The sequence below is a fragment of the Lipophrys pholis genome, assembly GCF_963383615.2.
Source record: "Lipophrys pholis genome assembly, chromosome: 13".
Lineage (NCBI taxonomy): Eukaryota > Metazoa > Chordata > Actinopteri > Blenniiformes > Blenniidae > Lipophrys > Lipophrys pholis.
This window is the reverse complement of record NC_137632.1, coordinates 4,268,077-4,288,935: the sequence shown is the minus strand read 5'-3', so window position 1 is coordinate 4,288,935 and position 20,859 is coordinate 4,268,077. Positions and strand designations below refer to the sequence as shown.

General features: G+C 40.9%; 2 protein-coding genes across 5 annotated transcripts in view; both read left to right on the top strand.

Annotated features, from left to right (window-relative positions):
- The first annotated feature begins 2,389 nt into the window (after window positions 1-2,389).
- gpa33b (glycoprotein A33 (transmembrane), paralog b) lies at window positions 2,390-7,999 on the top strand. The gene is made up of 7 exons (XM_080478270.1): window positions 2,390-2,543; window positions 2,839-3,005; window positions 4,496-4,709; window positions 4,807-4,971; window positions 5,057-5,173; window positions 5,936-6,059; window positions 6,269-7,999. Exons 1-7 carry the CDS (start codon window positions 2,495-2,497, stop codon window positions 6,999-7,001), a joined length of 1,569 nt encoding a protein of 522 aa, XP_080334396.1. The 5' UTR covers window positions 2,390-2,494; the 3' UTR covers window positions 7,002-7,999.
- A 901-nt stretch (window positions 8,000-8,900) lies between these two features.
- The window catches only part of ildr2 (immunoglobulin-like domain containing receptor 2), a 21,896-nt gene continuing 9,937 nt past the window's right edge, over window positions 8,901-20,859 (top strand). For 2 of the 4 annotated variants that reach the window (XM_080478691.1, XM_080478689.1), the window contains exons 1-4: window positions 8,901-9,262; window positions 11,881-12,210; window positions 14,554-14,673; window positions 20,222-20,278. In XM_080478691.1, the coding sequence (XP_080334817.1) occupies window positions 9,223-9,262; window positions 11,881-12,210; window positions 14,554-14,673; window positions 20,222-20,278 (547 nt within the window). In that variant the 5' untranslated portion in view covers window positions 8,901-9,222. The remainder of the gene's footprint in view (window positions 9,263-11,880; window positions 12,211-14,553; window positions 14,674-20,221; window positions 20,279-20,859) is intronic. The other 2 variants (XM_080478692.1, XM_080478690.1) reach the window with 1 other exon arrangement.

Genomic DNA, 20,859 nt, shown 5'->3' with positions numbered 1-20,859 from the left:
GAACTCAGAAGTGTATTTGGATGTATTTCATCCATTTAACTGTCTGAAAGATAGAAACGAAGTTGGATAGGTGTTCTACCTCTACTTCCTCATTATATCTGTTGTATCTGACATTGAAGTCATCGGGAAACTTTTTTTTCCTTATTTGTTGAACTTACAAGGACCTGGATGAAATATAAAAGCCACATCTTGGATGGGATTCAGTGCTTTTACTCAACCACTTTTCACCAGAACGACGGACAGTAATTTTGAGGGAATCGAAAAGTAGTGCTGTCAATCGATTTAAAAAAATTTACTAATTAATTCCACAATTTTCTGTAATTAATTGCAATTAATCGCATTGTTTTTCTACTGAAGACTGAAACTTGTAATGGATATTTATTCAGGGAAAACCATGGAATTAATATCGACTGAACACACACTATATTAGACTATGTTTAAATTCAAAGACTATCTTTATAACGTCCTTTTAGCTTTGCTTGAATGCTGTATCTCGCCAAGATCAGCAAAATAATAAAAACATAAAAACATAAATTAATAAACATCTAACAGAAGTCTGGTTTTGTTAGAGTGCAGGTCCACCACTTTGAGAATTGGAATGAAAGAGAGAAAGAGGAGAAATTAATATTTTACCAGTATTTCCTCCAGTTTTAGCAGTTTGGTGGCTTCTGGTCAGCCAACATGGCAACCTGCTGCTTTGCTGCAGAATTACTTCTGTGGTCGTTAAATTCAGCTTTTCAAAGTAAAGCTAATGACTTTCACTTTTCTCAATTAGCCTTCAGGAAACTTTATAAAGTGAAACTTTCAGCCTTATTATTATTCCAGTTGGTTTTGTGCTGCTCTGGAGTCACGGTGCTGCGTCCAGAGACGCTGCACATGAGGCTCCTCCGGTAAGAGAGTTAAAAAAAAAAAAAAAAATGGAAGTAAACAAAACTACGTTAATTCCGTTAATTTTATTTTAACGAATTAAACGTTTCAAATCAATTTATGAAATTAACGCGTTATTTTTGACAGCACTAGTAAAAATGTCACATCTGAGGAGAAAGTAAAAGTTGAAAACGATGAAGCGAAGACTTCACCAACAACTTGCTGGTTTCTTCAAGGTCAAAAAAGTCTCTGGTTCAAGTTTTGGTTTTCTGTGCAGAATTAGCGTATTCATCCTGTGCATGCATGAGTTTTCTCTGGTTATTGGACTCTTACAGTCCTTAAACATGCACCCGAGTCTATTCAGTGCATCTTTCTCAACCACAGGTGTGAATGAGAGTGAATGAGAGTGAATGAGAGTGAATGAGAGTGAATGAGAGTGTCTCTCAGATCAACTTCGGCTCACTTCAATCATAAGCTTGACAAAAGAATATTGACGATAGATGTTCTTTAAAGTCATGTGGATTCTCTCTCTCAGTCATGGTAAATGTCATGTCATGGCCATTTGCACGTAGCATTAAATCATCACTTAGTCCTGCGAATAATATTCATACCAATTCATGTTTTAGGCTGTTTGTACGAAAATGTAATTTTAGTTTTTTATGAAGACTTAATTATAACATCTGTTTTGTCGTGTTTTTAGACAAGAGGTGAGCACAATAATTTTGACAGGAGACAAAGATAAAAAATGTGTATATACATATATATTATATGCATATTTTGTATTTTGTGAATGTATGTTAAATTTTTTTTCTTTTTAATTTGATCCAAATGTAACAGGATAGTTTAACTTTCAAACTATTTCGAGAAAAACAGTTGGTTAACCCTGAACCTAACCTCTTTGGAAACATTAAATCCTCAGATGAAGTTCTTACCACAGAATTGCATTCAGACGTGACTGTGCCAGACAGGATGAAACGTTTTAAAGCCATTATGTACTAAATGTATTTCTATGTTGGTGAAAATTGTCAGCTGTGCTTCAACTGCAGGACGGTCACCTTAAGATTTATGTGAAGGACATCTTCCAACACATTTGAAATCGTGATAAATAGGGAAATGATTGATATTATAACTACACATATTTAATACATAACTTCAAGCATGAAATCCAGATGTAACCTCAGAGTCACACTTCAGTCCAACACAGGAAACTAAATCACATGATGACATTGATTTTGTAAGAGTGGAAAGTTTTAGAAAGAAATATGCCCGATACAATCGTACATAAACAGTAAAGCTTTAAAATGGGACAGAGAAGTGACAGCCGAGAGACACATGAAGCCAAGCTGTAAAGCCTTTTCCATCTGTATTATGTTGAACAGTTGAATACTTTGTTGTACACCCCCTGCTTATCTCGTTCACCTGTAATTCGCTGGTTCATTCAAAGAGAAAACATGGCAGTGATTGGATCTCAGGGAGCATGTGACCGCCTACCGTTGATTTATTACCTGGAAGAGTCTCCTCCACACTTGGGAGTTCACCGTGAAGGTTAGGCAGGTCCTGCTCCTGGACATCAACTTCAGGCTTTTTTCTTTCATTGCTGGATGTTTTTAGTCATATTTTTGACATCATGGCTCCAAGACAACGGGCATTGCGAAACCTATTTTTGATCCTCACAGGTAGGTTTGATATATTTCATTGTAAAGAAGCCAGTGCCACTCCTTTATGGCATGATCATCATTGTTAATCATCAACCCAGTTCCGTGTTGAACTGGATGCAGGCCGAAGTTGAACTGAAAGAAGACCAGTGGATATGGACACTTTCTCAGAATGCAGGCAAAGAAATGGGACATTTCTTTTCATTTTGACCTTCAGCACCACGTTACTAAAGCAGATTGTTTCAGAAGTAACCCTGATAAGTCCTCACATTCACTGAGCTGTACATTTCTCTCTGTTCTGTTCTGTTCATTCCAGTTCTTCCCTGCTGCAGCAGTTTGCAGGTTTCTATACCACAGAAGAAATATGAGATTGCTAGAGGAGGCGATATTACTTTGACCTGTTCCTTCGTCCCAGCCAGACCCGATCTGGATGTTTATGTTATCAAATGGGAAGCCTCCCCCGACAATGTTGGCGACCCCCTGGTGAGAAGTTACACTGTGCAAAACACTGATTGAGGATCAAGGATGCTTTCAGAATTTCTCAAGCCTTTCTTCTGCACCAGGAAGTGAAATTGGGGAAAGGGAGTTTGGCTGGTAACCAGATCAGAAGAGAGCTGGTAGTGGGATGCATTGTGCGAAATGTAGGATTGAGCTATTTTGAAGCTCTTTACTACTTCACCTTTGTGTGATCGTGAAACATCAGTTAACTATGTCAAAAATATGGAATATTTTTTATTTTCCTATTATCGCATTGAAGTCTTTTATCTAGATAATTGTATTCTCAATCAAACCTGTTCGTTGTACTCAACAACCTTCTTCTCATAAGCGCACAATACTGTGGCTATTTGGATGAAGGCGGGGCAGCAAAAGGAAATAATTCTGAAAATGGCACCGGAATGTTGCTGTTTTAATTGTGCATACAGCAAACCTCTGTTATTACTCTGTAAAAGGATTAATGAGCTATTTAAAAGATATTCTACTCGTATTAAAAAGAAAATTTGAAACTTTTCTATGATTTAAAAACAGAAGAAACCTTATTGACAGAGATTTAATGTTATTATTTGTGTGTTTAACAAATCAATTACATATGGTAAAGATAATGGCAATAATATTATAAAGCTATATGATTGATACTAGATGATTTATTAAAATTAAATGGTCACTGTTAAACTAAGAAACAGCCACCAGACACATAAACTCATCAACTTACGTGTATATCACTACATTTATTTTTAAACAACTTCTGTTTAAAAAAGGTTTTGTTTGAGGAGAAAAAAAAGAGCCTATTTTCTTTTATTCTCACTTATTATGTGATATTTACAAGTAATTTCAAACACTTTCCGGTTAGTTTCTGCTCAGACGACATGAAACTTCCCCTTGTGACATGTTGGGGAAAAACCACGTCTCTCAGAGCACAATACCAAGTTCCTATACAAAAATGGAAGTTTATGAAAACACAAATAATACTGATGAAGACAAGCAATAATTAAAATAACAGATTTTTGATATTTTAACTAACTTTAACATTTGTGTTAAAGTTAGTGGACATGTGTAGCATTCCCATCATGGTTCGTACTTGTTCAGTGTGTTTGCTGATTGTGACACGCTCTCCACTCATTTAATGGTCGTGACCCTCGACCGGCGGATGATGAATTGGTGAATGAGTCAGGACTGCCTTGTGTACATATCGCAGTGTGGCAGAACAGCGGATGACTCGTAGTCAGAGAAATACGTTTTTACACAATGTGATTAGACATTTCCTACTGAGCATACACCAATCGTTAATCCAAGATGAATTGTACATCAAACAACTATTCACAAAGAAAGATTGACTCCAATGAAGCATGTTATATTCATTTAGCAGATTTAACCCACAACATGATGGCAGTTTTTGTTTTGTGTCAGCATTTTTCTGCCTCAGTCATTCATATGGCTGGATTAAGTTGAGCAGATATTTGTGTTCACTTCGCCAGAGAACTGTGGCCACCGAATTCGCCAGCAAGGTCCCTGACATTGCGCCTGCGTACGAAGGCAGAGCTACGATGAAGACGGAACTAGTCCAGAGAGTCAGCATGCTCACCTTGACAAAGGTGACATTGCAGGACAGCCGCAGTTACCAGTGCAGTGTCGCAATCCCAAACGACGACGAGGGAACAACAGCGGCCACGACTTCACTTTTGGTCCTTGGTGAGAATTTGACTTCTTTTTCCATCTTTTCTGACCGGCAAATGTCAATAATGTCTCTTAGTTATGTTTCCTTTTTCTTAAATCTGCTATTTCCCAGTGGCTCCCTCTCCACCGATCTGCGATATTCAGGGAACGGCCGAGTATTTTCAAGACATCACACTTACCTGTTTGTCTGAGGAGGGATCCCCGGCACCCGCCTATAACTGGAAGAGCTTCAGTGTGGAAAGCGCGCCCCGACCGTTTCCACCCAAAAGTGTTCAAAGTATGCATTTAAATCATCCACACTTTCCTTTGAGGTGCACGAGCGTCAAGCCGCCGCTGACTGAATTCTGGTGGTTGTTTTGCAGAGGATGGAGCTCTGTCACTCTTCAATATTACCAAAGAGACGTCTGGATTCTTCACCTGCACGTCCACCAACCGAATCGCTTCTGCCCACTGCAACTTTACCTTGGCTGTGATGCCTCGTGAGTCTAACAGGATTTCCTTTCCTCGTCCGTTCAAGAGGAAGAACCAGAAGTCTGCTTAGTTCAATCTGTCTTTCTTCTTTGCGACCAGCAGCTGGTTTTATTCATTCATAACTGGGTCACAAATGGTGGCAGACCACAAGACTGGTTGTGATCTGTTTATAAAACTCTTAGAAATTGGGTTTAAGTGCTCAACTGCACCTAAATAGTAGGCCACATTATCTCGTGGTTATTTTGATTTAGACACAAGCAATGCGCAGAGAAATTTGAAAAAAGTATGAAGAGAGAAAAAGTCCCTGTCAGGAAGTGGCCGCATTCAATTCATCCTCACAGCAGTGCTTAACTTGAAATAAACAGTCAGTTTATGAGTCACTGAAACTGTACGGCTCCATTGTACTGTTTTATGGCCATTTATAGTATTATATGGGAAGCACACAGCATGGCAGTTCTCAGTTTCACCTCACAGCAAGAATATTTCTGGTTCCATTCCAGGCCTGTGTGTCTTTCTCTGCTGAGTCTGCATGTTCTCTCTGTGCATGCATGGACTTTATCCAGGAACTCAAGTTTCCTCCTACGATTGAAGACTTTAAGACAGTCTGTAGGTCTTCTGAATATACATGAGGCTGTGGTCAATTCTGTCAGGATTTTCTTTTTGTAAACTCTTGATGAATAGAGTTTGACACATTATCGTCACTTATAGTGAATTATGTCTAAATGAGCTGTGATTGTTCACTCCAGACGTCTCCTCTGTTTTGTCCCCAGCCACCAATAACACGATGGCCACTGTCGGTATAGTTGTAGGAGTAATTGCAGCGATCGTCCTTCTGGCGAGTCTCGGCTACTTTTTCTATAAGAAAAAGAGCAAAAAGAATGCGCCTAAAGAAAGGTATGTACCGTCTACCATGATGGCTTTGAAAGAACCCTTCAAATGAAATTCATGTGTTTTTATGGGGGGGGACTTTTTTGGCGGGAATCCAGCAATACGTCACTCATAAAGCTACAGTTGACCTGATTTATACAGTTTTACACCTCGAGCCATATAGTTTTGAGGCTGTACTCCTTTATTATTTTGTGATGTCCCTGTTTATGTTTTAGGTCCGCCGCTGAGATGGAGTTTCATGACACGCGTGTACCTGAAGGTGGAGAGCAGTACACGGATAACAAGTCAGCCAGTGACATGAAGCAGCCCAAGACGTACACTGACAAGGACATTGTTCCTCAGAAAAAACCCGTCGTAGGAGAGAAGTTGGACAAGAATAACCACAGTGATGGTAGCGATGATGAAAGTGGTGATGGCAAGGACAGCAAAACCAACCCTCAAGTTTACAAGGACGATCAGCGAGATCAGTATCGAGGCAGTCGGGATCATCTGGACGATCAGCGAGATCAGTATCGCGGCAGTCGGGATCGTCTGGACGATCAGAGAGATCAGTATCGAGGCAGTCGGGATCGTCTGGACGATCAGCGAGATCAGTATCGCGGCAGTCGGGATCGTCTGGACGATCAGAGAGATCAGTATCGCGGCAGTCGGGATCGTCTGGACGATCAGAGAGATCAGTATCGCGGCAGTCGGGATCGTCTGGACGATCAGAGAGATCAGTATCGAGGCAGTCGGGATCGTCTGGATGACCATCGTGAACCACACAGTGGAAGTCGTGATCGCCATGGAGGCAGCCGGGATCGCCTTGACGAGAGTCGTGACCGTTACGACAGGGGTCCTGATCGGCACGACAATCACTTTCACAGCAGTCGAGATGATTACAGTGATCGTGGCGGTGGTGGTGGTCAAAGTTCCAGCAGCCATGGCCATTCATATGATTACGATTAGACACGGGTTACTGAATACTCGACTTGAGCCCAAAACATATCTGCTTTTTCCCAACTTCTCCTTTTGCATGTTTAAAAATTACAAACTGAGTTTACTGTTTGATTTTAGGTCTATTCCCACAATTAAATATATCCATCAGTGAATCTTCTTCACCCACTTTGGGCAAATTATCCAACGATCCGAGCCAAAGGCAGGTTACACACTGGTCAGATCGCCAGTCCATCACAGGAAAACACAGAGAGGCAGCCATTCACACCTACAGGCAAATTGCCGCACAAGCATATTTTTGGACTGTGGAAGGATGCCTATTCTCAATTTGAGCTTCAACAAATATGCAGTTAATAACATGCGGGGAAAAAAATCATAAACACTTGCAATAGGCGTGTCCATGTACACATTCTGTCACAATTACTCTTTGGTTTGTTGTAGGCACCAAAGCCCTGGCATTAGATTGAGGAAAGAATGTTGGTTTAAGTTAAAATACCCCCATTAGAAAAGTAACCTTCAACTGTGAAACTCAGTCCTACCTGCAGGTTCAGTCATTATTGATTTGAGAGCCGAACTGAGGCAAGACTGGACTCTAAAATTACGAACTAATGTTTTCTCACAGAAAGAAAGCTGCATTATGAATTAATTCTTTACCTCTAATATTGACTACATCCTCGATTATTGCTTCTGTACATGACATTTAATAAATTCACTCTTGATTTGGATGTAAATACTAAAGTTCAGCAGGTCAGTTATACTTTACTAGTCCTGTCTTCATGCCTCATCACCTGTCTTCCTGCATTGCTTGTTTCATTCCAACTTTATCCAGCAGAGGTCACTTTACTTGCCACAAATTACTCCTCTAATTTATCCATTTTTAAACATGTATGTTATCTAAATTACCTTGAATTTTATATGAATGACTTCTCAAAACAAAAACGTCCTGAAATTGTTTTTCTTACATGGCTTTAACTTGTTTTCCAATGTTTTACTAATAAATGCTTTTGGATAAAAAACTAGACGTTTGATTATTTCCTTTTTGATTTGAAAAAACTATTTTTGATAAGAGTTAACAATGCAAACTAATTTCTTTCTTGATAAACAATACAGTAAAGATCAGATCTGTATTTTGGAAAACGGAGGAAGTTTGAGCTGATTTTATTTGATTTCATTCTGAAACCTTCCTCCCTCTCTGAATCACATGCAAAAAAACTATTTTGTATTGTAATTGATGTTATTCTGCAGCAGTACAGGAATGTGACATATTTTAATTGTCCTGCAGTTGGAATGAACAGAGTCCAGGTTGGGTAGGTGGTACTTTGGGAGCTTGCAGTTTCCTACATTGCTTGTTTCAGGTAAAATGTGGCCACCAGAGGTCACCATAATATATTTTACTGGCTCCAGTCAATGAGGTTTTTTTTGTCACAATTTGAAAATGAGTGCTTGATTTATGTTTTTAGTTTTTTTGTGTAAAAATCGTCTCTGAATGATTCATGAATTCATGTAGTTTTCCATTATTTTATGAGTTAAACACTTTTGGTCTTCAACAATTAAGTGAAACAAGACATGTGATGGCATTAGTTGGAAAATACATTGTTGTATTTTTTTAATGTAACATTTTTAGCATTTTTCCAAATATCAGGCTTTTATGGCTTCTGAAATGTCTTTGCTATTTTAGAGGACACTTCAGAGTGAAGTTAAACTTAAAGCTCAGTGCTCTTTTCTTTTTTTTATCAGTATTGCATCAATCTAAATAAAACTTTTGTGGTAAAAACGTGGCAAAAATACTTCATTTTTTTCCCTTGGAAGTTTGTCAGAGTTTACTCGCACCCATGTGTGACCTGATTTCATGAACCTGCAGCCCTTCCCTCCCTCCTTCTCTCCCTCCTTCCCTCCCTCCCTCCCTCCCTCCCTCCCAGGATCACCTCTTCTACCAACTGCATGAAAAACCAACCCGATCCTGCATTTTCAGCAGTTTACGCACAATCCCGACGGATCCCGCTGGTCCTGCTGCTGGACTGCTCTCGGACTGGATGTTGGAGGAGTTTTTCGGTATTTCTGGGAGCGGTGTTTGTTTGCCGCTGCAGTTTGGACTCACCTCTCGGTGGAGTGGTACAGTCCCGTTAGACGCAGCCGGACTCGGGCTGTTCGCTGCGTGGAGCGCACCGGGAGCGCACCGCGAGATGTCTTACGCACGGATTAAGTCCACTTTACCCAAATAACGGACCGTATAATGAACTCTTACCGGTTTGCTATTTTCCTGGGAGCGTTAGGTAAGTGTTATTCCCTTATTTTTAAATGACACAAAGCCCCCATTGCGCCTGTGCAACAGGTTGATCCCGTGTAAACTTGTTGCTTATCCTGCAGAGCGGCTCCACTGGATCTTTGCTTCTTCTTCTTTGATTGAATAATTTATATATTTCAAAGTTATACAGTCATACCAGCTCTTTGAAAGTGTATGTAACCTTCCTTGAGTCTACATAAGTCCAGTTTTGTGTGTGTGTGTGTGTGTGTGTGTGTGTGTGTGTGTGTGTGTGTGTGTGTGTGTGTGTGTGTGAAGGTATTTCTAACATTTATCATGAGTCAAAACATTTCGCTGTTAACAAAGTGAGCCTTATTCGTGATATTAATCTGTTTATTATCACTCCATAACACTTGGACTAACATAATACAGTTTCACTCGTTTCTTACCCGTTGTAGTATAAATAATCAATCAAATTGTCTTCAAACTGAAAATTTAAGTTGTAATCTATGCAGAAACCTTTGTTTTAAAAAAGCAACTGAGTGTACATCAAGTCCCTTGAAGGTCAGTAATGTAACCATGACTCTGAGTCTTTGAGAAGGTTTTTATCAAAAAAAAATCAACACTATATATAAAGCAAACATCTTTGTTGTTTTTGAAACCCTTTATTTGGGTTTATCAGTAGCCTCTGAGTCAATGTGAAGGAATGCAGGACAAAGAAAAAGCAGGAAATGTGAGAGGCTTGGGAGAGGAAAAGTCTGAACGTGTTCAGGAAACGTGCTGGTCCAACAGCTGAGCTCTGACCCAGGACACGAATGTGGCTCCACACTACTTTTAAAGGAATAATCTAATCTTGAAATGAGGCCTTTTGGTGTGAATGCGTGTGATGACGACGACGCCTGCCCCTGAAACCTGGTCATTACCCCTCAGTCAGTCACAGTAAACAGTGGTTAACAGGTGTGTTTGTCATGCATTCAGTCGGTCCGGAGTCTTTTTCACCACTAACGGTTTGGTTTAAATCTCCTGTGGTTAATTGGTCTGTTCACATCCAGCTGGACGGGGCCTGACACTCCCATTGGTTGGGAGTCTCCGACATCCTCCCCCTCTTTCAGCTCCTCAAGTGGGACAGGACAAGGGAGGGGGGGGTGGGGGGTGGCTCCAACAATGGACTGGTCCATGATAAAAAGGAAACAAAGGGAAGACCTCAGCGGTGGGAATTTCACAGCTCGCTCACCCCTCCTCCATGTTTTGCCCTAAAACTCATCCATCCATCTTCTATACCACTGTATGCAACGCCGGGCGCCGGAGCTGAAGCCAGATAACGACGAGTGAAGTCGACATGGCTGCAGAGACAGATTTTAGCCTCAATATACATCATTATTACCGCACAGTTCATGTGGACAAAAACTGTATTGCTGAGTGACTGCAAATACCTGCTTATGCTTTACTGACTGGATTGGTTTATAGGATTAAAGGAAAGAAGCCAAGAGTTTAAACTTTAGTTGATTGATTGGTTTGAAGTCAAAATGTCAAATTAATTGAATTGTCACGATAGAATAGTTCTGTGAACCATAATATTAGTGTAAAATCTTAATTTAGAAATCAACACCAAATTACTCCAAATGTAGAAAACAAAATTCGACCCTTAGAAGTCGACTTTCTACCAAAGGAACCAATTGTTGAGATTAACGAGGCTGGATCATGGATCATTTAAATTTGTTGCTTGAAGAGATGGAGGAAAATCATTCCAACAAAATCATCTCAAATATGAAGGTTTTAATCTTAACAAATAGGATTTGACTCAATATTTGTGAGGTTTGGTTTATAACTCAGACAAGGACATGTCACTTCTGCCTTTTTTCTTTATATATCAAGGCAATTTTGGGTGCAAATCTCACTGGAAAGTACACATGCATTAATCGTTCTGGCTTGAAAAGCGTCAAACACAGAGCTGGAGCTCCTCTCGCCGTCCTTAAGGAGACGCAGAGTGGTGGGCTTGCTTTTGTTTTGATTTCCTGTCTTCTGGTAAACGTTTAGAGCGAGTTCCTGCCCCACCTAGGGCGAATACGACCAGCAGAAATTACCCACAAGCATGTGCATCCCCTCAGCCTGTGATGACAACCCCCCCGGTCTCTTGGCGGGCCTCCCCAGCCCCCCACACTCACTGGAATTTAACCCTCCTGACCTCAGCACGGAGCAGCAGAGGAGCCCCCACACACCTAATCTCCCTTCCTGTCTTTGCTCCTGTTTTGATGGGATGCAAATGGCTGCTTCTCCGCGCTGCGCAGTCATCATGTGTCATCCGTACAGATAAAGAAAAGACACGGCTGTTTCTCCACCAATGAGCTTCCTGCTTGTTTTTGTCTTCAGTTGATTTCTGAACCGTTCAGCATTTCTTCTATATCACTGACATTAGACTTTAGGCCTTAAAGTGGTTCTGTTTTTAGACATTTTTGTCTCCTGGAGACATTTTCAAGGTTGATTAATCAAACTAAATGTTAAGGAGTCAAACTTTGAAACTGAACTCTTGAAAATTGTTGACATACCCCAGAAAAACTTAAATAATAGCAGTTAAAATGCTTTTTTTTCTCTTTTCTTCTGTGTGTGTGTGTGTGTGTGTGTGTGTGTGTGTGTGTGTGTGTGTGTCAGTGTGTACATGCGATGGCGTGCATGTCACGGTGCGGGAGAAGCAGCGGTTTGCGATGCTCTTCCAGGCCGTGGTCCTCCCGTGTCAGTACCAAACCGGCTCCACGCAGACGCCGGTGGTGCAGTGGTGGTACAAGTCGTACTGTCGAGATCGCACCAAGGACTCCTTCAGCCTGCCGGAGACTCTGGGCGTCAAGGCGTCCGAGCTGGGGCCCACGTCCCACCTGGAGTGCTCCGACAGCAGCCGCACGGTGCGGGTGGTGGCCTCGGCGCAGGGAGCGTCCATGACCCTGGCGGAGCACTACAAAGGCAGAGACATCGCCATCGTAAACAGTAATGTCCCCTCTTCTATCCTCTGTCTGTCCTGCGCCTCCATCTTCTTGCTTCCTGGTCATGTTATCACACCTCGTTTACACGACAGCGGTTCAAGTGAAAACGCAACGTTTTTGGTTTCAGAAAGATTTGGCATTTCCACATCATCATGTAGCCTTCATGTTGGATTCACGATGAAGTTGGATTATTATTAGGTTGACTCTCAACTATAAAATTACCCAGTCGACTGAGAGTCGTGACACTGTGGAGGCCGCCATTGTTGTTATTGTCCATCTACTGGAGCAGAAGAACTATTTGCTACGGCCGTGGCGCTCATGACGAGCAGCAGCGTTTTTGCCGTGTGTACACAGACTGAGCCCAGCATTTCCGTAAAGTTGCTTATACCCGTCTACACGGAGTCTGAGACGCCGTGGGAGACATTTTCAAAAAGTTGCGTTTTCACTGGTTTTGAGGACAAAATGCAATGAAAGTTTTGTGTTTTCACTTTGTCACGTTGTCGTGTAAACGGGGACTCGCGCCTGCTGCACACTGAGATATTCATCCGCTCCAGGCGAAAGAAAACCATCTTTGGCTCTAAATCGGTGGTCCTACGTGGCACCGTCGGACCGGTTCAATCATGGCCGCCGTCATGGTCTTGCAACCAATCCTGCAATGAAATCCTGACATTGTCGGAAGTTTGTGATGATCGTGACTGCAGCCGCGACCTACGCCAACTAACTGGCCAATAGAAATGACACATTTTGTAGCCCACTTGCAGATGTGTCTAAATAAATATGTGGGATGTGAACAAAAACCTTTTGGGGATTTCTCCCCAAACACATCGAGGGCTCCCTTCATGTTCAGCTCGTTTCCTCTTTGTGAATGCTCATGACGTGACTCATGTACATCGTAGGTCTCCAGTCATCTCGTGTCTTCATAGTGCAATCTGCTCACAACAAACTCCACGTCGTACAGTGTGGCGAGCTGCAAGATTTCTACAACTGAATGGCGCAGTGTGTAGCGGGCATTAGATGTTGCTCCCGGACGCCTGATTCAAACGAAGAGTCATCATCATCATCAGACTCTGCAGAGGCCTGATAGAGGTTCAATTGTTTGCATCAGGTGTGCTGGGGCATGAAGAGAAGCTTCCCAGGAGAACAACGCCATAAATAAACCTCTTTTGTTTTAAAATAGGCACCACACACACACACACACACACACACACACACCCACACACACACACACACACACACACACACACACACACACACCCACACACAATTAAAGCCCCTTGCCCTCGATTCTCTTGTAACCACAGGCCTTATCAGGGCGAAACAGACATCTTTTTTACAAACATGTTGTCAATACCCTCCACTGTTATTAAATACTTAGATAAATAAAGAAATCTACAATATGGCCGGTTTCTTTTTATTCACATAGAAATAACTTATATTCCTATTTGTCTGAGATCAGAGAACCATGGATATAGTAGATACAGTAGTTTTGGATAAGATCAGGGGTGTAAAACACATTTTAGTTCAGGGGCCACATTCGGCCCAATTTTATCTTGACTGGGCCGGACCCATAAAATGGTGGCATAATAACCTTTAAATTTAAACTTTGAAGTTTATCTTGGTTGCGGCGCAGCATATACTTGATGGAAATGTCTATATTTTCACAAAACCAAACAATTACCACCAAAAATGTCTACAATCTCAACATAAAGCCGATTTCAATGAAACCTTCTGGTGCAAAACACAGTGAAATGTTCACAGAAGCTTCTGTTGCATTATGGGTCTTTTTTTTATAAATTCACCCTGACAGCATGGCTTTGAGGTTAATACAAGTTTCATATCTTTCATGGCAGCATCACCAGAATCTCAGCTCGGGTCTCAGTGTCCACTACTCTTAAGAAATTAGTTTTCTTTGAAATGTGTACATTTTACAATGTTATACCCTCTGGCCACATCGACATAAAAGTCTACTTCCGCCACAGATTCAATACATACGTTCTCACTGCAGCTTGGTGAATTCCTGACATCTCATGTATTCTCGGATGTTTAGCGTTCACTGTCTGTCACCCATCCATCTCCTGCACTGCTTTATCAGATCTGAGTTCCCAGGGTGCAGGAGCGGATCCCAGCTGACTCTGGACAGGTCGCTGCTGCAGCACTGGGCCAACGCAGACACTCGCAATCACACATACAACCAAAGTATAGACATCAGTTCACTTCAAACTCATGTTTTAGAGGGTTTTTTTTTACTCACACTCGCAGGGAGAACATGCAAACGCTTTCTGAAAAGGAGGTGCCATTGGACTTGAGCGTGTCACTGAGCGTGTCCTCTGTTGTTGTATCCGTGCAGAAGCAGACCTGCGCATCGGGGAGCTGCAGTGGGGCGACAGCGGAGTGTACTTCTGTAAAGTGGTGATCGCTGACGACCTGGAGGGGAAGAATGAGGCCCAGCTGGAGCTGCTGGTGCTCGGTATGTCCACCATTCATTTCTTTACACATGACCGGGCTCTCTGTTATGCTTGTTTGTTTGTCTCCTGCGCTACATGGAGGTTTCTGCCGCGCATGGTCCATAGAGATTTTAGGATTTTTTTATTTCTTTTTTGGGTGCTTCCCGTTGTCCATACAATGGTTCCCATGGAAACCGACCGAGTGGTGTTTTTCTCTTCACATGGCCCCGATCCTCCATGACAGACTCCATTGTTTAGGCTCCTCAGAGGGCCGACGTGGACTTGGCCGTGGTCGTACATTGTAAGTCGGTTAGGTGCTCTAGCAGCGTGCATGGCCTCAGATCTACAGCGGTGTGCTCAGTTTGTTGGTTTGGGAGCGTTTGTGGTGAGAACAGCTGATATTTCAGTGTAAAAGGTCAGAGAGTCATCTTTTACTGCAAAGTACAGGTAACAGGTCCTCCTGTTGGGAGGAAACCTGGAGACGTTTGTGGTTGAAGTCAGTGTTTTTAAGCTGTTACCATGGCAACGCAACTTTTCAGACGGCAGGTTGATGTGGACTGATGTCTCTTTACAGTATATTCACAATGAAACGCTGGAGACGTTCATTACTTTAACAGTGATTTATGTTAAGTTGAATTTCAACACTTGCTGTTTTTGTTTAAAAAAAAAAAAAAAGTCATGACTCCCAGAGTCCATATTCTCCTGGGACTTGGTAGTTTTATTATAGTCACTTTAATAACAATCAAACTTCCTCGTCTATCCACTAGAATGTCTATGTACTCCCATTGTTACTGTTTATAGCGTTTTGTTCTCGGTTTGCACATGGGTGCTTTCCTTACAAAAAAAACTACAGGATCAACAGCACCCACTGGTGGCCCAACATGAAAACTACATCCTTTTCAGCGCTTCTGCCAACTCTGTGTAAGCTCACATTGTTTTCAAAATGTTGCCCTGTAAACACGAAAACGCAGAAACGTAGTCGTGTAAACGAGGCCCGTTTCAGCTGTTTCCTTGTGGGTTCACCACAGCAGGTTGTGTGCTGCTATTTTGGATCTCAGTTTGTCCTGAATATGAAAACTTCCTCATGTCTTTTCTCGGTAAAGTCTGATCACTTGTACACCTGTAAATCACTTTTTATTTTGAAATCAGGGACTTTATTTAACCAGAGCAAATAGAAGTATAAAAGATAACGTCTATCCTGGCACAATTAAGACATTTAACCTTTAGTTATATACATATGTGAAAAAAATGTATCTGTACTTTTACCAAAGTCTTTTTTCCTCCATGTATGTGTTCTTCCAGTGAAGTAAAGAATGTGAGTACTTTTGGCAGCTCGGCCTTTAAGAAGAGACACAGTCTGCTCATTCATGCAGCCCTCCTCGGCTGAGCTCTAATCTGATTATAATCAGCTAACAGGAGAAGAGAGGGGGGCTTAAACCTGTGAGAATAACAGGACTGGTGGGATTTTAGGCGCTACAGGTTTTAGCATTGGTACCGTGCAAATGAGATGAATTAAGTTCGTCCGGGTGAGTTCCCACTTCTAGTTCTCGTCTCAAGCAGAAAACTCCAAATCAAATATCATGTAATGTATAATATGGCAAGACTGGATTTTACTGTATTCACAGCTCTAATTACACACAACTGTTCACATTAACTACCCTAAAAGCTTGAGGTACTGCTTATTTATGGTATTAAAAAGTTTGCAACTATGACAATGTATAATAATAATAATAATAATAATAATAATAATAATAATAATAATAATAATAATAATAATAATAATAATAATAATAATAATATTTGCTTTGCCAAACTGAAAAAAAATGCTATCTATGTATTTGTATGCAATTTAGAAAGCATTTCTCAGGATGTTAGTAAATCAGGCCCTCGGAGAGCAGTCAAATCTGTAAAGTGTGTTTTCGTACACTTCAGAAGTGCCTCTGTGTCGTTCAATCAAGAACAAGCGAACACTCGTGCAATTCTTTTTTTTTTGCATGATTGCAGAATGTTTGTGATTTTTAAGCACAAACTGCTATTTGCAGGACTTTAATTTTAACGCTCCAGCCAGGATAACCGAGGTCTTTTTGTTATTGTATAATAACCTCTGAGAAGCGTATCTGTATTTGAGATATATACAGTATTTACATCAACTTATAGGAGGCCTGATTTGAATCAGTTGAAATTATCAGCCGTTTCTCAGTAAATGCATCATTTCAGTGTTTGAACTTTCTGCTTGTGTATTATTCAATATATTTATCTTGTCCAGAGAGTTTCTTTGTTCTAGTGTGACCTCAGAAACAATCTGCCCTCTGGTGAGCAACCGCTCCCTCTTAGGACTCCCTTTAAAAAAACTCCAAAAACACAATTTACTTACTTCAACCGACAGTAATACTTGCTTGTTGGAGCATTTTTTGGTGAAAAGAAACATTTATTTTGAAATTTTAATTATGAAGCATTGTATTTGCATAATTTTCTTGCATTTCATTATATGTAATGTAATGCAGGAAAAGGCATTCAAATTGTATTTTTTGGGACGTCTTGACTGAAGAATGTGTATAATTACTGATATTGATCGATTGATTTTTTTTTACTATGTTTTTTTATATATCTTTGATTTGCACAGTACTGCCAAGATGCCATTTGTTATTTTTGTTCTTACGTGTTGTAAAAAAAAAAAGTTCATTGAGATGTGCATTTATTTAAATAAAAATGTAAAAACAAATGAAGCCTTGTAGCTGAGATCAAATGAGTTGAGACATTAAATGAGCACATAAATGAAATGAAAAGATAAGCTGAGAGTGAAACTAATACACATCTTTGATGTAAATTGCCACGTAGCAGCCAAATCCATAGCTTTTCAAACCCTTCGAAATATTTCCATTCATCGTCCTCCCAAACAATGACGTGGAATGTTTGTTTACTGCTGCATTTAAACTAAACCGTTTTGTCTCGCCAGACAATCAGGGGTTGAAACTGTAATCTCCTTTTTCTTTTTTCTTTTAAATCATTTGCTTCACTATTTACCGACTAAAATCAAAATACACACAATGGTTCCCGTGTTTAGATTTCAAAAATGTCATGATCGAAAATCTATTTTCAATTTAGAATTCTGATCACGTTACAAAAGCCTCCCTTTTTTAGACAGAAATTACAGAGAAATAAAAAGTTTTAGAAACAAAACGATGGCTTATTTAGTGACATACTTTGTGTTTTACTATAAAACATAATGACCAACTTCCCCGTTAGAATTTGTAATATTTACCCACTTGTTTGCCACTGCTGTTTTTAAGCTGTCAATGAACTATGAGGAAAACGTGTTTGTGTCGTTGGTGTCGATGAAGAGATGCTCCAGCCACGTTTGCACTGTGTGTCGCCTATAAATGGGTCGAGGATGTTTGAACTCAACAGTTTGCATCTTATGTATGAAAGACTGCGTCAGATCTTTTAGGTAAATTACTTTTGGCACAGGTTTGGCTGTTCTGCTGCACTTTAAATGAATATTGGCGGAATGTTTCTAGCTTCATATTTACAATGTAAACACCTGAGCAGGACTGATTCTTCCTCTTCTTTAGTTGGAACAGACGTATCTTCCATATTAGGTGTGGGCATCCTCTCTTTAATGTCTGATTACTTTTTCTTTTCAGTGTATTTTGTTTTCGCTCCATTTTCTCTCCACCATGTCTGCTGCTCTCCTCTTCCTCCTCCTCCTCCTCTTCCTCCTCCTCCTCGGCTCTCCTTCGTCCATGTGGCTGCATAGCTCCTCAGCTTTCTCAGCTTTCTCAGCTTTCTCAGTGTTACGGTTGGTATTTGCTGTAGATTAATGTGTCGGGCCGAGGTGGCCGCATATTACTGTTACCCGTCGTCATGGTAACCACCGAGTCAGCAGTGCCAGGGAGCTGTCTGGCCTGTCTGTGGAGTCAGACGGTGGCCAGTCTTTTACTGTAATCACTGTGTTTCCAGGCCTCATAATAAGCATGAACACACGTCTGTTAAAGTTTTCTCGCTGCCTTAACGTTCTTTATTTCCCTCTTCGTGCCACATGAAGCAGAGAAACACACTGTTTGCTAGAACAACTCGGGTCACCTTGTTTCTATGAGCTCCCAGGGTAAATTGGGATTTGACCCAGTTTTCAAAACCCCCCCATTTGTCCCCTCGGCCTGTTTCTCCTTCTCCATCTTGCATGTTGCATGTATTTCTGCGTCTGCTTGCGTGTCACGGTTATAACAGCATGTACCTAAGCTTGACTGCAGTCTGGAATGTTAGGCACTGCTGACCTTTTACTAAAGATAGATACTGTAAATTAGTATTTTGAACTCTGAACTATGACTTCAATGTTGGTTTATGTTAATTCTTTAAGTCAGCATTGATGTAAACTTACAAACACATAACTGGAGTTTCAAAATGAGGAAACTTTGACGGCATTACATGCAGATCAGATTTCCCTGTTTAAATGAATAACAGGCAGCGTTACCAGCATTGAGGATGGATATCGGAGCTGGACTAACTGAGTTTCTTTGCTGAGTAATTTTTTATTTTTTTTTTGAAACGACAACAAACAACATTGTGTTGGACCAGGAAGAGATGACAATATGTTTAAGATTGAGATTAGCTGCTGCCCTTTTTCTAGAAACGCATTCATGAAGCGTCACTTTGGGACGCGACCAAACACACGTATCAATCTCCTGAAGCAATCCGATGGATTACATGGAATCTGGTCAGACCATCAAGAAAGAATAGAATAGAATAGAATAGAACAATCGAAGAGTTACATTCTTGAACCAATTGCTCTGATCAAATCCTGATTTTATTTGGACAGGAGCTAATTTAATTGGATAGAAGTGTTTTCATGGTTTAATATTAATCAGGTGCTTTAATCTAATGACTTATGGTTCACACTGCTAGAGACCGCTGAAATAAAGACTTCATCGTTGTTTGAATGTGGAATAAATATAGATGCATTCACAGTTAACTGGAAATACAAATAAGAGACCAACGATAGAAGAATTATTCATCCAGACAATATGAAACTTGTGTTATTTGGGAACTTTATTTGGAAATTCATCATTTGGATCAATGTTTGTGTTCAAATGTCCCAAATCTAATTTGAACTGTGAAATGGGAGATATAAAAAGATGGATTGAAACCTTGAAATCAGCGGTTTCCCGCCATCATCATCAGATTTATCTGTATTCTGGCTGATCACACTAAAATATTTTTAGTTCCGGTTCCCCGTTGTGTTGTCGTGCAGCAGCATCAGACGGAGCTCAGGCCTCTATGATGGAACGTCGGTCATGAATCTTCAGGAAATGCAAAGAAAAATGGACTTTGTGCCTTAAAGTGTTTAGTTTTGTCTTTAAAACAAACAAATGTTTACAAAACTGCTAAACTTTAACGACACGGCAGATTCATTTCCATCAGTTTGTGATTTTCTCGTTCTAAAGGTGTCAAATGTTCCTTAAACAAAGCACGAGCCTTAATCATCCACTCTGCTGCCAGATTTGCTCATTCGCCCGACCTTTTGCTTCCTGCTTCCTCTGCCGGCCTTCACCTGTGCTCTCCCTCTCTCTGCAGGCAGGAAGCTTGAGCAGAACGATCTACTACCTGAGTTTGATGTGGAGATCATGCCAGGTACGGCCTCTCAGCTGCACTCCTGTCTCACTGCTTGGCTTCCCCCCCCCCCCACCCCCCCCCCACCCCCCCCCCACCCCACCGTCTAATATTTAACCGTCGCTGATCAATCAAATCCTCTTTTATTAACGACCTTTTGTCATCTGGTGTCTATATGAAGTCTTTGTGGCACAAAACCCGAGTCTTACTGGAATATGATCACAGACGTTTGGCCATTAAAGCCTGTCCGAGAAAAGGCTGGCAGATTTGAACTCCACAGGGGATATTTGTTGATGTTAGGAGAGTTTTGTTCAGGATTGAGGAAGTGTGTCATTAGGGTTTGGATGTGATGATGGATAAAAGTAACCCAGAGTTCCCTCCAGACCCCCCCTGAAGTTTCTTTTTGAGAGCTCTGTTGTCTCTGGACATATCAGTTTTGTTAAATCACAAACGTTTGCTTGGTGTTGAGCGTCACAAAGTGTCACAAAATTCACAGAAATTGACGAGTTGGGATTTTTCGTCTCTTCTCTGACTGCCTGGAGCTTTCAGGATAGATTTCTAAATTATTTTGATGGCGTTTAAAGCATTACATGACCCTGATA

Excerpts from the sequence above, each read along its gene's own strand:
- gpa33b (XM_080478270.1), top strand. The coding sequence starts at position 2,495 with ATGGCTCCAAGACAACGGGCATTGCGAAACCTATTTTTGATCCTCACA. Across the intron at positions 4,972-5,056 it reads TCCACCCAAAAGTGTTCAAA|AGGATGGAGCTCTGTCACTC; the intron begins GTATGCATTTAA and ends GTTGTTTTGCAG. Across the intron at positions 5,174-5,935 it reads TACCTTGGCTGTGATGCCTC|CCACCAATAACACGATGGCC; the intron begins GTGAGTCTAACA and ends TTTTGTCCCCAG.